Source organism: Hylobates moloch, unplaced genomic scaffold (genome assembly GCF_009828535.3).
Source record: "Hylobates moloch isolate HMO894 unplaced genomic scaffold, HMol_V3 SCAFFOLD_34, whole genome shotgun sequence".
NCBI lineage: Eukaryota > Metazoa > Chordata > Mammalia > Primates > Hylobatidae > Hylobates > Hylobates moloch.
Genome location: NW_026652309.1, coordinates 2,490,832 through 2,508,188, shown reverse-complemented (window position 1 = coordinate 2,508,188; position 17,357 = coordinate 2,490,832). Strand labels below are relative to the sequence as shown.

At 55.4% G+C, this 17,357-nt stretch overlaps 2 protein-coding genes across 2 annotated transcripts in view; both read right to left on the bottom strand.

Moving 5' to 3' along the window:
• Positions 1-4: 4 nt before the first annotated feature.
• LOC116463373 (cathepsin Z) lies at positions 5-11,310 on the bottom strand. Its single transcript, XM_032146457.2, has 6 exons — positions 11,029-11,310; positions 10,365-10,528; positions 5,792-5,971; positions 2,275-2,425; positions 1,376-1,538; positions 5-505 (listed from the first exon to the last, which is right to left on the bottom strand). Exons 1-6 carry the CDS (start codon positions 11,169-11,171, stop codon positions 395-397), a joined length of 912 nt encoding a protein of 303 aa, XP_032002348.1. The 5' UTR covers positions 11,172-11,310; the 3' UTR covers positions 5-394.
• Positions 10,446-17,357, bottom strand: part of LOC116463374 (ATP synthase subunit epsilon, mitochondrial) — a 25,681-nt gene continuing 18,769 nt past the window's right edge. Inside the window, exon 4 of the transcript XR_009212030.1 lies at positions 10,446-10,528. The gene's annotated coding sequence lies outside the window, so the exon portion shown is untranslated. The remainder of the gene's footprint in view (positions 10,529-17,357) is intronic.

Below are 17,357 nucleotides of genomic sequence, written 5' to 3'. Positions count from 1 at the left end.
CCACCCTTGATTCTAAAGTGACATAAGAATGGTGATAAGTCTGAACTGTTTCACCTCTTAAATGCCATATTATTGCCCACAGTTGCCAAATAGAAAATATCAAGGCCTGTACTGAAGAAAAGTGAGGTCTCATCGTTTCCTGTGTCACAGATCACTTCTTCACCAGGTGGTTGACTGCAGTCATTGTGAGGCAGAGCCATCCTGTGCAAGTGTTATAAGTCATCCCATTTTCAACTCTCAGGAACATTCTCAGCCAGTACCACGTTGTCCTCGCCATCCAATATTGATAGCCACCCCCGTTCCTGCCAGACAGCCTGGCGCACATAACCATAGGATCCCCTCTGGTCGTGGCTCACCATGCCTTTTCTTAAACTGCTCTTCTAGTGACATGGCCTTAAACGATGGGGTCCCCAAATGTACAATGCTCCTCGATGGCAAGGTTGTATCTGGCGCCCTTCCCGTCCTTATAGGTGCTGGTCACGATCCTCAGCCAGCCTCTCTCACCCTGTGAGAAGTGGGATAACACGTCAGTCCATCTGCAGCCGTCTCCCGCTCCCCTTGCTGCTCTCAGCACCCTGCCCCCTGCTTTCTGCCTCCATCTCTCAGGCCAGCCTTGGGCGATCCAGACAACCCCCTCAGCTGCCCCTCAGCTTTCCCATGACCCCTGTTCTGAAATACCTTTTGTGAAATATTTCACTTGGTTAACGTTTAACATGAGGGCCCTCTATGCCAAAAGTGAATTCATCTAACAAAACATGTTGACTCTAGACTGTTGACTCCTCCACCTACTACTACCCCCATTAGTAGTCACCTAGTAAAAAATACGACATTTCATCACCTGCACATGAACCACTTTCCCCCCATTTCTTAATGTCTGTGTCTTAAATTATTAATGGCTAAGACTAGGTCTGGCAGTTAATTTATCACTCCTGGATTTTTGGCCCAACTCAAGTATTTTTGAAAAATCTACACAGTATTTTAGGGGAGCCCAAAAACCATGATAGGAAGAAGAATGAGCTGGTTGTAAAGGAAGAGGGTGGCAGAGCTCCTCTCCGGCAGTGCTCACAGGGACTTCCCCAGGGCACCAGGCACCATCTGGAGACAGTTTTGGTCACGCTGGGATTGCGGGGAGTCACCTAGTGGGTGGAGGGGCCAGGGATGCTGCTGAACACCCGAAGTGCACAGATTGGCGGCAGCCGCGCGTGACAGAGAAGGGTCTGGCCCCAAAAGCCACTCGCGCAGTGGCTGAGACAGCTGGAGCGAGGAACCCTCTGTCGAGGCCCCAGATTTTAGCTAAAAGTCAACAGAACCATTCAAGAGGAGTACCAGGACGTTTTTTTCTAGGAATGACCTTAAGAAAATGAAAACATCTTACCCATGGTTCACCCCATGAATTCCGGACAATCCAGTACTCAGTCCCATCGCCGATGCCCCACCCAGCCACAGAAACGACATGGTTTATATAGGTGGTGTCCTGGTATTCGGCATAGATGCCTCCGGTGTAGTTAGCCAATCTTTCTGTTGCCATTATTCCACAGCTGAGAGCAAGCAGTTAAAGAATTACCAATTTAAATTGAGAGAATTTACCGTCATTAGAAATAATCTGATATGGTCGGGCGCAGTGGCTCACGCCTGTAATTCCAGCACTTTGGGAGGCCGAGGCAGGTGGATCGCTTGAGTTTAGGAGTTCAAGACCAGCCTGGGCAAGATGGCGAAACCCCACCTCTACAGAAAATACAAAAATTAGCTGGGTGTGGTGGTGTGCGCCAGTAGTCACAGCTACTCGGTGGAGGGGGCTGAGGCAGGAGGATCGCTTGAGCCTGGGCAGTCAAGGCTACAGTGAGCCAAGATCATACCACTGCACTCCAGCCTGGGTGACAGAGTGAGACTGTTTCAAAAAAAAAAGAAAAATCTGATATGACAAAAAAGTGTAAACCCGACTCAGATAGTGTGTATCTGACAGTTCTGGATAAACTTCTGTTGTTATTCACATAGTGTCTTCCCTGCTGAAACTGCCCCCTCAGTACAGCTTGGGGGAGCGTCTCATCCGCGTTCCGCACAACCATCCATAAGGGCAGACTTGCTGTCAGCTCAGTGTTAACTGAGAAAACTGAAGTTCTTAGAGGGGAAATGATGTGGCTGTCTCCAGCCTACTGAATACAACCGGCCAGAAGGAAAGTGGCCAAGGATGGAGACACCTACATGAGCACCTACATGAGCCCACACTGGCGCTGTCACCGCAGATCTCTCCTCACCCGCGGGACCGCTCCTCACCTGATGGGACCATTTGCGTAGATTTCTGCCATCATCTTCTCCCTCCCAGAGAGGGAGCCGTAGTCTCCCACTCTCCAGAGGGTGTAGTTCCGGATGGCGTGGCACTCTTTGAATTCATTGCATGTCCCACATTGGTTAAACTTGTCACACTCTGGGGGAGAGCAAGAAAAGTCGGCATGAGGCCGTCTCCTCATCAGCCCACTGACAAAGAAGCCCGCCAAGCCCACTCTCCACTCGCATCATGCAGCCTACCACTCAGTGGCTAAGAACGAAATCATCTTGCTATTAGGTGCTGCTTAATGACGCTCTTCTTTCAGTTGCCAGGGAGTTATGAAAAGCCCTTCCCCAGGCCTTGGCAGAGAAGAAAAGAGACAGACATTAATTAGCACATAGTAGGCACCCAGGAGTTCGCCTTTTTCCCTCTAATGGCTGGAGAAGAAGGACCTTTCCACAATACTTTCTAGCTGAAAATGGAGCATAGTCAAATGATTAGCACTTAATAAAATGTCTCTATTGCTGGCTGGTGAATAAATAGGCCAAAACATTGGGTAACAACCACAAAAAAGCATTTTCTTCTGCGCCCACGCTGAGGGGACCAAAAAATAAATTCTGGTTGACTTAAGAGGTTGTCAAGAATTAGGCTTAAAAAATAAAGAGGGCCAGGCACCTGTAATCCCAGCACTTTGGGAGGCCTAGGTGGGTGGATCACCTGAGGTCAGGAGTTTGAGACCAGCCTGGCCAACATGGTGAAATCCCGTCTCTACTGAAAGTACAAAAATTAGCTGGGTGTGGTGGCGGATGCCTGTCATCCTAGCCACTCAGGAGCCTGAGGCAGGAGAATCGCTTGAACCTGGGAGGCAGAGGTTGCAGTGAGTCGGGATCGCACCACTGCACTCCAGCCTGGGCGACAAGAGTGAGACTCCATCTCAAAAAAAAAAAAGGAAAAAAAAGAAAGAGGACAGGCATGGTGGCTCACACCTGTAATCCCAGCACTTTGGGAGGCCAAGGCAGGAGGATGGCTTGACGCCAGGAGTCTGAGACCAGCCTGGACAACAGAGTGAGACCTCATCTCTACAGAAAAAAAAATTTAAAAATTAATTTAAAAAAGAAGAAAAAGTACAGCTCTTGGTTTTGCAAGGCTCAGAGTCGCTGTGTTCCCACTTTTCACTCCATCCACATGGTGGCCCTCGGCCTGCCATTCACTGCTTTGGCGCGACCTGTCTGTCATAGTTACACATCTGTCCGGATTCCCCCCCAGGAACATGAGCACCTTGAGGCTCAGACACTGGTTCAATTTGTTCCTTGCACACCAAGTGCCCAGTGCCCAGTACTACGGGAAAATGGTGGATTTGTGGCCACACTTTTGCTAACACTACAAAGACAAGACTATCACAATCAGGTTTTTTTATTCTTTTCTTTTTTTTGGAGACAGTCTCACTCTGTCACCCAGGCTGGAGTTCAGTGGTATCATCCTGGCTCACTGCAACCTCCGCCTCCTGGGTTCAAGTGATTCTCCTGCCTCAGCCTCCTGAGTAGCTGGGATGACAGGCGCATGCCACCATGTTTGGCTATTTTTTGTATTTTTAGTAGGGACAGGGTTTCACCATGTTGGCCAGGCTGGTCTCGAACTCCTGGTCTCAAGTGATCCACCCGCCTCAGCCTCCCAAAGTGCTGGCATTACACGTGTGAGCCACCGCAGTCACCAGTCACATAATCAGGTTTCTGATGAGCTCCATCTGCTCCTGTCAGGCTGGGTGGGTTGGAGGGGCCTGGCCTTGGCTGGGCAAGAGCAGTTTGGCGTGCAGTGGGGTGGTCGTGGCCCTGGAGACCACCTGATACCCGCGCTTCCTGCTTCCAGAGCCATCTGACAGCCCTTCCCTCTGCGCCTTCATCTGTCCCCCTTCTCGAAGGACTCAGCCAGTCCAGGAGAATTCTTTCTGGCTGAACAATAAGGTTTGAGAGGCAAGGCAAGGGAGCCCCGTTGGCAGAGGGTGGTGCCCAGAGGACCTTCTGCCACTTCAGAGTGCACAGGGCGCTGGGGCCAGCTTATATAGCCTGGGGCAGGGATGGAGACAGCAAAGCGAGCGGCTGCTGGGCTTTCTCAGCTCTCTGCTCTGGCTGTGAGGGAGATCTGGGTCAGGTGGCTTAAAACTACCAGTTATGGCCGGGCGCGGTGGCTCATGCCTGTAATCCCACCACTTTGGGAGGCCAGGGCGGGTGGATCACTTGAGGTTGGGAGTTTAAGACCAGCCTGACCAACATGGAGAAACCCCGTCTCTTCTAAAAAATTCAAAATTAGCTGGGTGTGGTGGCGCATGCCTGTAATCCCAGCTACTCGGGAGGCTGAGGCAGGAGAATCACTCAAACCCGGGAGGCGGAGGTTGCCGTGAGCAGAGATTGTGCCATTGCACTCCAGCCTGGGCAACAAGAGTGAAACTCCGTCTCAAAAACAAACAAACAAGCAAAACCTACCAATTATGGGATTAGGGTCTGGACTTTTCTTTCCTTCTGTTTCCAATGGGAGCAGCCTGAAAGGAATGTGCCAGCTCTAGGGATTCCAGGCTAGCTTGGGTCTGCTCATCCATACAGTACCCCCTTCGCCGCAGCCGCACCTGAATGTGGGGGACCTGGGCCCTGGGTCACCAGAACAGGAACCAAGCCAATGGCTGCTTCCAGTTTGGGGCAGCACCTCCCCACCTGCTCTCCACCAAAGCTCCTGGAAAATGAACTCTTCCTCCACAAGGCCCCCTACACCTCTCCCCTACAAAGGCCCAAAATGCCAGCATGTTAGAACCCAAACACCACATTCAGGCCCAGCCAAAGGGGCGCAGGAGCAAGACACTCTTCCACGAGGCTGGAGACACGGGGACAGGGCTGTTTTTTGTTTGTTTGTTTGTTTTTTGAGACGTAGTCTTGCTCTGTCACCCAGGCTAGAGTACAGTGGCGTGATATTGGCTCACTGCAGCCTCTGCCTCCCAGGTCAAGCAATGCTCCTGCCTCAGCCGCCCGAGTAGCTGGGATTACAGGCATGCACCACCACACCTGGCTAACTTTTGTGCTTTTGGTAGGGACGGGATTTCACCGTGTTGGCCAGGCTGGTCTTGAACTCCTGACCTCCAGTGATCTGCCTGTCTTGGCCTCCCAAAGTGCTGAGATTACAGGTGCAAGCCACCGCACGTGGCCAGGGATGCTCTTCAGACCACTCCTGCAGCAGGCTTTTTCGCTGGGCTTCTCAACAGGGACTACGGGGTCCAGTTTTCTGATCCCCAGCCCAAGTGGGTGCAAGGTAGCAGAGGGGGCTTCTGCAGGGAGAGGCTGGAGCCAGTGCTGGGAACACTACCCCTCATGGTCAAGAGCACCAGCGCCCCTGGGGGCTGCAACCTCTGCCCTCCCGCAGCTCCCCAGCCACCAGCCAATGTGAGGAGCACAGGGTCAGGCTGGGTCCTCAGCCACGAGTGCCCGTGGAAGAGGGAGTGGAGGGCGGGAGGGTGGAGTGGGGGCGCGGGCAGCAACCTACCCTGGTCCTTGGCCTGGTAGTTGTTGCAGGTCTCGTCGGGGATGCCGTGCCGGTGGGCATAGTCCCACACGGACATGTCATTACCCCCTTCACAGGAGCCAGCGTTACCACAGTCGATGACATTCTGCACGGATAGGAGGGTGGAGGGCCACGCTCCCTTCCTCTTGATGTTGATCCGATCTACAACAGTCAGCACCCGCCGGTCAGCACTCACCCACCCTCCACCCACTTCCCCAAATGGACCTGGACGCCTCGGGCGGGATGCAGGCGCTGCCCAGCCTGGCCTGCCTTCAGCTCTGCCCAGCTGCCTGTGTCTCCCTCTCCCTGCTGACCTCTTCATGGAGGTCTCCGCTCAGCCATCGCTCTGCAGAGAGGCCTTCCCTGGCCTTCTTTGGGCACTGTCCTGTCTGCCACACTTCCTACTACAAATGCCATGAAAGCAGGGCCAGGGCCAGGCAGTCACCAGCATCTGGCCCTGCAGACACCTGAGAAGTACCTGCTGAATGAAGGGCTGGGTGGACAGAGACTCAGCCACCTATACCAAGTGTGCCACACCCCAAAGCCAGCCAGGCTGCCCTCGTGGACAGGGGGCCAAGGTGTCAGCTTTGTGAACAAGTATAGCCCAGGGAGCCACATGAGCCCCAGTGAGGGGCCAAATGGGGTCCCGAGGGCTGGAGAAGGCCAGCAGGGACCCAGCCCCGAAGGCACTGGGGGATGCAGAGGGCTCCCAGTGGCTGGCTGACCATGCCCTCCCTGCCCAGGTGCCTGGGCTCTAAATCCCAAGGTGCAGCCAGGGACAGCTGAGGGTGGTCACCGAGGAACCTGCTTCCCTTCTCATGCATAAATGCAATAAAACAGATCCTAGAAGGAAACCCAGGCTCTTGCTCAGGGTCATCTCACACTCTGCCCTCCCGGGACAATGACTTCACAGCCACACACCCCTGCACCTGCCTCAGGCCTCATCTCCTGACCCCACCTTCAAGTCAGAACTCTTCCTGCAGCCTCACCTGTCCCTCCCCCGGGGCACAATGAGCAGGGGGTCCCTCTGCCCATTGGCAGCCCCCTCTGGGCCTGCACATCCCCTCCATCTCCTGTCACCTTTCAGACTCTCCCACACTGCCCCACAGTCCGCTTCTCCACCTGGCCTCCTCCCGGTCGCCCAGCCAGGGGCCTTCTGGAACTGGCCCTGCCCTGGTGACTTTGCTTTGCACATCACTCTGTAGGGTCCCAAAGCAGACCTCCATCCTGCCGCCACCCAGCCTGCCTATGCTTTGCACCCCAAACACTCTTCCTGGAGCAGCCGGTGGCTGGTTTGTCCCCTCCCACCTGACTGACCCACCCTAGGTTCCATCCTGTTTCCTCCCAAGGACTTGGTTCCCTCCAGCTTTTCTTCTCCCCGCTCCCTTGTCAGCCATGCCCCCTCTAAGCAGATCTACGTACCCCAGACTTGCCTTTCGCACAACACAGAGTAAGCCCCGGCCCCTCCCACTCACTATCACGGTTTTCTGCTTTACTCAATGGTTTGAGACAGTGCCCCGACCCCTACTGCCCCGCTCCTCTTCAGCCCTTTCTCTCTTGCTAAAGGTCACTTCTCCACTGTCATCCGAGCTGGCCACTCTCCAGCAGCAGTCAGCACAGCAGTCGCTCCATCCTTCTGGAAGCACCTCCTGCCTGGGCTTCTGGAGTTCCACTTGGCAGTGCAGGGCATCCCATGGCCTGCCCCGAGCCCTGTCCTTCTATGCCCAACCCAACCCGGCGACAGCAGTCCTGGCCCAGAGGCAGAGCTCAGATGGATGAGCAGTTTCGGTTCTGGCCTCTCCCTCTACGCCTGCCTGAAGCATCTGGACCCGGCCTAACCAGCTCACTGAGGTGTGCACGAGCTTCTCCCACAGCCAAACTCAATCCTTCATCCCACCAGCCCCATCTGGAAACGGGCTTATTACTCACACCCAACTGTGGGCTAACACAAGTGTCCTGAATACGTTTAACGCAGACAAAACCAAGCCAGGGTGTGCAGGAGGTTGGGTGTGTCAAACACATTTTCCACTCACGGTGTTTTCAACTTAAGATGGGGTTGTCGGGACATGACCCCACTGTTAAGTCAAGGAGCATCTGTAACTGTGCAAAGTATACTGCACCATGAAGAAAAATAAAACGGGGAGATAATTTGGGAAGTGGGGTGTCATATGCATAGGGTGGCTGAGGAAGACCCCGCTGAGGTGACATCCACGGGAGGGAGGGAGCCATGGGACCTCAGGGAGAGAGGAGGTGCCTGGTGGGAGAAGCTACCTCCCCACTCCACCCTGGGCAGGAGCACGGGAGCAAGGGGGGACTGGGAGGGAGCCCGATGGTGAAGGGTGGTGAAGGCCAGAGGGTTCTGTCTTTTATCTGAGTGGAATCCTGAGAGGGTTTCAAGCCAAAGAACATGATCCGATGGGTTTTCACAGGCTCACTGTGGCCGCAGGGGCAGAGGCCAGGAGACCAGTGAGGGCAGTCGGCAGTGGGGTGGTGTGGCTTAGACCTGGAGGAGGCGGTGGGCGGTGCGTGATTTCTGCATCTGCTTCAAAGGTAGAACCGACAAGACTTGTGGGTAGATTATATGAGGGACAGAAAACAGAGGAGTCGGGTACCAGTCCAGGCTTTTGCCTGCATAGCCGGAAGGACAGCCAGGGAGGACTGGGGAAGAAATGGGCTGTCGGGTGACAGTGGTGGAAGGAGCCATCCAGACCTGAAGGTCTGAGGGTGGAGGCGTCATGTGACCGGGCCAGCGGGCGAGTGGGCAGGCGGATGTCAAGGTGAGTTCAGGTGAAGGGTTGGTCCTGGGGAAGCTGACACTCAGAACTCTGAGGAGACAGCTGGGGAGAGGGGAAGGAGTGGCCAGGGAGGTGGAGGCGGGCAGTGTGGTGCAGGAGAGGGAAGCATCCTGGGGAGATGTGATCAGGAGAATGCTTCACGGTGGGCCCTGGGTGGCAGTGGAAAGAACAGTGCCGGTGGAGTGGCAGAGGTGGGACGTTTGATCCTGGGGAAGAGGAGGGAAGACAAATGGAGGACCTGCTGCCTTGGCTGGTAGATGGCCAGGGCCCCATGGAAGTCCCCTTCTGGTGGCTTCTATTCCTCAGTGAAAGAGGAAGCGAGGGCCTGGGCCTAGGTATGCTGAGAAGGAGGTCCCGCACCCATCTGAAAGCCATCTCCTTCCTACCCACAGTCCTTCACAGACGCACATCTTGTCACCTGACTCCCTCTCAAAGAGTTCAAGGCTTCCCACAGGCACCTGGTGACCTTTCTATCCTCCCCTCACCCTCACCCCACCCTCAAAGGCTCTTTCACTTCCTCAGCGGGTGCCAGGCCTGGACACTTCCCCTAGACTCTGCCCAGTCCTCTGCCTCTAGCCCCACCCACACGCTGTAGCCCGCCAAGGTCTCCCAGACCTTCCAGCTCCATCCACATCAAAGGGACCTTTGAACGGTCAGAAGTGTGTTCCAGCCCCCGGGGGAGACGCCACAGACGCCACAGCTTCAGCTGGCTGGCTCTGGGGTCCAGACCTACCCCCAGAGCGAGAACCCCTCATTCACAAGACTGAGCCCATCAGACATCCTGGCACAAAGCCCAGGCTTCCGGGCTCAAATCTCAGCTGTCACTCACACTATGCTCAAGCCTCCCCATTTCTCTGCAAAAAGCATGTTTCCTCATCTGCAAACTGAAAGCAATCATGGCATTGAGGAGGCGTCAGTGAGATGGAACACACACAAACGCGTGTCCCCCAGCTTTGGCCCACAGCGGCAGCCACACTGTAGTCTATCCTTTTCACATGGGTGTTCAGCAGCCCTGACCCATGAGGACCAAGGCCAGAGAAGAGGCAACAGCACCACAGTGCTCATGGGCCAAACTCCCAGGCCATGCAAGTCCCATCTCCAGGGGAAATCCAGGCTCCTGGACCCTGTGCTGTGACTGGAGAGGGGATAGCAGAGTCCCTTCCAAATGCTGTGGGGTGGGCCTGGGGCTGGTTTGCAGCTGTCCCTTCTCCCGCCTTCTCTCCCAAAGCAGGGCGCAGCAGCCTTGTTGATAGGGAGGGCCTCAACTTCCCCTTTGTCTTTGCTGAGAGCCTTCCTACCCTACTCCGGCCAAAAGCCTAAGATAGAAACCCACCAGGCTGGAGGTAGTGACCAGGTTAGGCCATGGGCTGTAGCCAACTAGCCTCACCCAATATTCCAAGGCCAGGACAGGCTTTCATCTGTGCTGAGAAGCAGTTTACTTCTGTATCCTCAAATACAGCCTGGGGACTCAGTGATTTTGCATTTCTGTTTCTATCCCAATGGCTGAGGTCACAAGCTTTGGGGGAGAGAGGGCACTTGTCACTGGGATTCAGTCCTAGTCCTGCCTATCACCCAAAAGCCCCAGCTTGGGTCACCTCAGCAGAGGGCAAAGGCCCGCACTCCTCGGCCTTAGCACCCCAGCCCAGGCTGACCTGGCCTTGAATCGCAGGCCCCTGGAACCGCGGGCTGAGCTGCCTGGGCCTATAAAGACGCAGCCGGGATGGGCTTTCCTGGCCCACAGTCAAAGGGCGGCCACTCACCCGCCATAGCGCTGGTACTGGCGTGGGCCCAGCAGGAGCCGCAGTATTGGGGGATGTGCTGGTTCCGGGTGATGCTGGCATAGTTGACACCATCCACATTGCGCCAGTCCCAGCTCTTGGGCAGATCCGCTGGGGACAGGTACTCATGAGGCCGGGGGTATGTGCTGAGAAGAGATCATCCCCACCCAGATCGGTGCTGGGGCTCCCGGGGGCCATGGGCCCAGGAAGCCCTCGGTAGGGCCCTCCCGCCCTTCCCAACACCTGAGGGCATGGGAGTGGGGCCACAATCACCAGAGGTGAGCCAGGTGTGGGCCCACCTCACACTAGGAGGCTCCAGCGCTCTCAGAATGTGAAGGAGGCAGGGCACCCACGAAAGGAGGGAACCGGGGTGCTCTCCCAGCCATGCCGCGCCGTAAGGGCCACCCCCAGAGGCCGAGGAGGTGGGGCTGGCCTGGCTTTCTGGCCAGGTGGGGCTTGTCCAACCCCACAAACATCAGGGCTCACCCTGGATGTGGAAGAGAAGGAGCGACCCCCAAAACGAAGCGGCTGGATCTGACCTTCCAAGGCCTGTTGGCGAGGCAGGGCCCCCAGGAGGCAGAGCGCGCGCCTGGCCGGGGCGATGGGCCTCCCGTCCCCCCAGGGCTGCCTCCCCGCCGGTGCCCACCTGCGCCCCAGCGGAGCCAGCCCGACCCCCTGCAGAGGCCGGTAGCAGGTTTGTCCCGGGCGGAAGTAGAGGCCGCCCTGCGCCGCGCCCGCCAGCAGCACGAGCAGCAGAAGCGGCCGCCACCCTGGCCCGCGCCTCGCCATGGCCCCGCGCCGGCTCCTGGGTCCCGCTCCGGATCCCGCTCCGAGTCCCAGATCCCGCGCCGGCTCCCGCTCTGGATCCCGCCCCGGCCTCGGCCTCGGCCCAGCACCCGGCCGACCCCGCACTTTGGGCCCCTGCCCCGCCCGGCCCTTAAGACTGCGGCGGCCAGGCCGGGACACTCCCCCGGGGCGGGGCTGTCCCATTGCGGCTCCTGCCCCGCCCGGTGACCCCTGCCCTCCCCGCCCGGCTCCGCGCCCCGCTCCCTCCCTGCCTCCGGGGCGCCTGAACTCGCGGGCCAGGCGCGAGGTCGCCGGGCAGACCCCAAGCCTGACCCCGCCGCCGGCCCCCGCCCTGAGCGCGGGACTGTCCAGCTGGACGCATTTGCCGGGGTTCCTGGCTTCGGGGTGGGGGGCCGCAGGCTCATGGGCCCCCTTGGCCCTGCATTCCTGGGGCCCTGAGCCCTGGGGAGAGGCCCCCAGCCTCACATCTGGGCCCAGGCCTCCCCTAGGAAGGCATCCTGGGATGTGGCCACCGCCCCCAAAGAAGGGTGCCCGCGCCTGGCTTTCTAAACCCCTTTCCCCAAAGGCCCAGGCCCTTTCGGAGGGACGGTTCCCTTTTGCAGAGAAGGAAGGAGGGATCCTTCTAGAAAATGCCCCAAAGGAAAATTCCACTTGGCGCACACATCAGGAGTTCTACAATGTGACTTCCAAAGATGCCTTGAAAAGGTTTTCTGCTAACGAAACTCTTAGTCAAATGAGGAACCAAAAGCAGAAGTGGCCCCCCAGGACGTGGTTTTGTAAGTGGAGGAGGGCTTCTCGCTCCCTGCGGCCCCTCTGAGTGTTTGTCATGGCCCTTGGGCCCACACCATGGCCTTCTCTGGTAAGAACAGGGCCTGGCGTTCTGGGCTCGGGCTTGACAGGCCCTTGCTGGGGGCCCTTGGCACAGGGCCCACAGATGAGCTTGCCCGACTCTCTCCATACTCAGTGGCACCACATTCCAAGGGTGCCACGTGGGCAAGGGGAAGTCACAGTGGCTGCCTCCTGACTTCCAGAAGCTTCCATGACCATTCCCGGAAGCGCTGAGGTGGCCATGGAATCCCCGCATGACTGACTGAGTGGAGAGCAAGGCTGGAGATCTGCTTCATCAGCCCAGAAGTTTCAGTCCTTGTTCCCCAAAAAGCGGTCACTGAGGCAAAGTGTGGACCCGGGGCTCTATCTACTGATGTGTCTCTTATTTGTTTGGCAAGTCGCTCATGGAAACCATTAGTGTCCATCAGTCATCAGAAGGCGGGGTGGGGTGGCCGTCCTGGGAGAAGTCCCCAAGCTTGAGCTGGCGGTGGGGGTGGGAGTCAGGCCTCCCGACCTCTGGGCATAAAGGGAGTGGAAAGACAATTGCCAATGGGGGCTTTCTTCCTCCCACGTCCACTCTCTGGCCTCCCTGACTACAGGAGCTGGGTCCTTGTGAGGAAGAAACCCAGACACAGCTGCCCTTGCCAGGTCATCAGGTGGCATCTACCAAAGCGGCGGGTTTTGGGCCTCTTCTAAAGAAAAGGCTAAGAACTCACAAAACTGTGCAGTAAGATATATCGTGCCCCCTCCCTCCAAGTACCCACAGACTGTTATGATCCAGGTGCTATGAAGTCCAACAGCACATTCGACAGCATGAGAAACGAGCCTGGAGAGGAGAGGGCCCTTGTACTTGGCCTCTGATGCCTGAGCTGTGATGTCCTGGGCCCTAGTCCCTGAATCTGGGTGAAAAGCACCCAAGGCGTAAGCTTTTCTTTCCTGTAGCATGGGGAGCGCTGGGGTGCTCTGAAGATGCCCTGAGACTCTCCGAGCAGGTCCAGCACATGCAGAAGATATCATGACAGGCAGGGCCAGCCAGGCAGGCACACGACCCCTGCAGTCACATGGGGCCCTAAGTCCAGACGTGTAATGCAGAGCTGAACAAGAGGCTCTCCAGGTTCACTGTGCCCTGGGCCCTGCAAACTATGTAGCTGGGTCTGATGACAGCAACCACACCTGCTCGATCACAAGTCCTGTACATCACCCGCTTTCAGCCCAGAGCCTCTGGCAAATCAAACTCACAAACAAGGTTCAGGAGGAGGGGCGAGACGGTCAGGGAGGGGAATAAACATTCACAGTCCTGCTCCCAAATGCTGGCGCAAGGCTTAATTTATCTGGGGAGTTCCAAAGAGGAGACTCTCTGGATTTACCCTATAGAAAGTTGGTTAAAGGGAAGGATATTTTTAGGCTGGTAACAAAAAGGACGTCCAAAGTTGACAACTTGTGGCCCCTGGGTTTCCCTAACATAGAAGCAATTCAAGATCAGAATCTGATGGAATAGGGCAGGAAGAGAGGGAGGGAGCCCATCCATTTGAAATCATCATTTACTTTGTCTTTTTTCTTTCTTTTTTTTTTTTTTTTTTGGAGACAGAGTCTCGCTCTGTCACCTGGGCTGGAGTGCAATGGAGCAATCTCGGCTCACTGCAACCTTCACCTCCTGGGTTCACGCGATTCTCCTGCCTCAGCCTCCCGAGTAGCTGGGATTACAGGCACACACCACCACACCTGGCTAATTTTTTGTATTTTTAGTAGAGATGGGGTTTCACTATGTTGGCCAGACTGGTCTCGAGCTTCTGACCTCGTGATCTGCTGCTTCGGCCTCCCAAAGTACTGGGATTACAGGTGTGAGCCACCGTGCCTGGTCTGAAATCATCATTTTCAAGCCAAGATGGAAGGAAGGGGGCCTGATGAGACTTACCTCTTCAGCCCCTTCTGATGGGTCCAACACAGCAAACCATGCAGAGACAAGGCTCTTCATCTCTGAACCTGGCCCTAGTCAAGTGGATGCATGTCTGGCTGCCAGACTGCTCCAAGAAGCTGGCGGGCTGTGTCATATTGGGGGTTACTAAAATTCTGCAGCAGAGGATCCTAAATAGGATTTTTGTCTTTTTTTGGTTTGGGGGTTTTTGTTTGTTGTTTTTGTTTTTCCCTTAACTCGATGCAAGATCTTAAACATGTTCCTTGTGGGGGCAGGGTTGGGGATGGCCACAAACCCACCCAAACTCAAATTCCAGTGCTGCTATTAGTGAAGGATGTTTAGCCGGAGGAGTTCTCTGAAGGGCACACAGATAAAGCCAGGAGGTGTCTGGGACTGGAAAAAAAGGAGGGAGCATATTGGGAACCTGATCGATAGGCCACCCCAGCCGTTTCTTGCTGGGGACTGCTTGCTGGGGGTTGAGTTTAGCCCCAGAGCTGTGTCTCTCTCTTCAAAGCAGACTCACCTGCAGAGCAGCTTGGGGACTCTTGGAAACCGGAAAGGTGTTTCCTCCTGACTTGGCTGCAGGTGCCTGCAAGGTGGTTTTGTGGATACTGACTCATCTTCTCATCTGGGCTGGGATCCGAGGAGGCTTGGGGCAGGGCACTTGGACCTTCCTACCTCTGCGGCCCTACTTGCCTAAGCATTGCTTCTAGCAGCTCTTTATAAGCAGCTGTGTGCCACCGCCTTCCAGCTTGGGGCAGAACTGAGTAGGTATTTAGAGCGAGGCGTCTCCCCTGAAACCACTTTGCCTGGAAAGCTGGGCACCTGTCCTGGGTTTTCCTTCCTGTAGGTAACAGAGTCATTCCTGCTCCCAGTGGTGCTTGAGGGCAGAGGGCTGAGCCAATGACATTCTAGAGGACTGTGCAGCCGCATTTGATCCTTTGCACAACGCTGTGAGGTGGGGCTGGGGGTTGGGAGGCGGATGCTATTACTCCATTCTACTGGTGAAAAGACTGAGCCTCTGGAGGTGTCAGGAGACCTGTGCTCAGCACGAGGGTGGCAGGTTCGAATCCAGTCCCTTTTTTTTTTTTAAACCCCATGAATTCTCCTGGAAAACACACGATCCAAGGCCACAGACACAAAAGCCTATTCATTTCTAAAAATAAGGCTGATTTTTCTCCTCATTCTGATAAAGATCAGCACTCAGGCCATGGCTGGCCCACCTTCCCAACCTGGAGGAGAACACAGATGAGTTTTCATCCACTGTGGAATGGCCTCGAAATCCTTTTTCTTCTTCCTTTGTGCCATATTGTCTGGCTCCCACCCCAGCAAGCTGCAGACATTTCCTATTATTCCACATTCCTGAGTTTAGCCACATCCTGGATACCGGCATTTGTTTGGGTGGATGCCGACAATGCTCGCCAGGCTAGGCTGGTTTTGCAGGGCACAACTTTTCCCTCACCAGCTACAGGAGTTCCTCTTGATCCACTTGGTCAATGGGTCAGAGGCACTCGCTAACACCCAGATATCTCTGCAGTGCAGGCCTTCAGATAGGGTGGGTCAGGTTTGCAATCCACCATGCCACTGTCCCCAGGCACCACCATGCATCACATCCTGGCCTGGTTGTGTTATGGGAAAGGGGATCCCAACCCAGATCCCGAGAGAGGGTTCTTGGACCTCGCACAAGAAGGAATTCAGGGAAAGTCCATAAAGTGAAAGCAAGTTTATTAAGAAAGCAAAGGAATAAAAGAATGGCTACTCCACAGGCAGAGCAGCAGCACGGGATGCTCAGCTATTTATACTTACTGTTACTTCTTGATTATACCCTGAACAAGGAGTGGAGTATTCATGAGTTTTTCGGAAAGGGGTGGGCAATTCCAGGAACTGAGGGTTCCTCCCCTTTTTAGACCATACAGGGTAACTTCCTGATGCTGGCATCTGTAAACTGTCACGGTGCTGGTCTCTTAGCATGCTAATGCATTATAATTAGCATATAATGAGCAGTGAGGACAACCAGAGGTCACTTTCACTTTCATCGCCATCTTGGATTTGGTGCATTTTGGCTGGCTTCTTTGTCACATCCTTTTATCAGCAAGGTCTTTTTTGTTTGTTTTTGTTTTTTGAGACAGAGTTTCGCTCTTGTTACCCAGGCTGGAGGGCAATGGCACAATCTTGGCTCACTGCAACCTGTGCCTCCTGGGGTCAAGTGATTCTCCTGCCTTAGCCTCCCGAGTAGCTGGGACTACAGGCGCCTGCCACCATGCGCGGTTAATTTTTTGGCTTTTTTTTAGTAGAGACGGGGTTTCACCATGTTGGCCAGGCTGGTCTGGAACTCCTGACCTCAGGTGATCCACCCGCCTCAGCCTCCCAAAGTGCTGGGATTACAGGCCTGAGCCACTGCGCCTATTGGCAAGGTCTTGGTGACCTGTACCTTGTGCCGACCTCCTATCTCATCCTGTGATGTAGAATGTCTGACCTCCAGGGAATGCAGCCCAGGAGGTCTCAGCCTTATTTTACCCAGTCTGTATTCAAGATGGAGTCGCTCTGGTTCAAACGCCTCTGACAGTTGCACAGTGACTGGTGGCACACACTTGCTTGGGAGTGGATGTGGCTCCTTGGGCTGACATTGATGAGGGCAGCCTCATCAGCATCACCTTTGGGACACACCCTGTGCAGCACAGCATGTAACAGACACAGCCCACCTGTGAACTCACCAGGAAGTCTTTCAAAGGGGCACTCAATGACTATTTACCTGATTGAATTTGTTTGCCCTCTAAAATTAGGCTGTCAGCAAATATTTGTTGAGCACCTAGTATGTGCAGGCTACTGTTTTCTTCCCCGGGGATTCCGCAGTGAACAGAGTCCCTGTCTGCAAGGACTTATGTTTTCTGCATAAGGGACTATGTGGAAAGGTAAAATGCTCAGGAGGTAGGAAGTGCTTGGAAACAGTTAAAATGGGGAACAGGAGAGATGCGGGGTCTCTGGAGAAGTTTGGTCTTCTTTTAGGTATCCAGTGAGTTGGGTTGAATAATGAGAGTCATGGAAGGTGCTGGAAGGAGCCTGAGCAGAAGGAAGAGCATCTGCAGAGGCCTGAGAATGTGAGTGCATTGGGTAAGTGTGTGATGCACTGGGGAAAGCCCGTGGGGAGGCTGCGGACAGTTGGGCTCAGCCTCCAAGCTGCAGGGACCATGTGGACACTCAGGCCAGCTTCACACGGCCAGCCCACCTCTCCCCTTCCCTCCCCTTTCTGCCATCTGACAGAGGCTCTGCTGGCCTCCTTCATCCCCCACCTAATTTCCCTGCCCAGCGGGTTTCCCGTCCCTGTCTCATGGGGCATGTGCATTTTGGAAGATCTGAAGGCACACATCGACCTTCCTTTTGTTAAGAGGTTTGGGTTTTCTCCCGGTTGCCACTGGCTTTCCAGG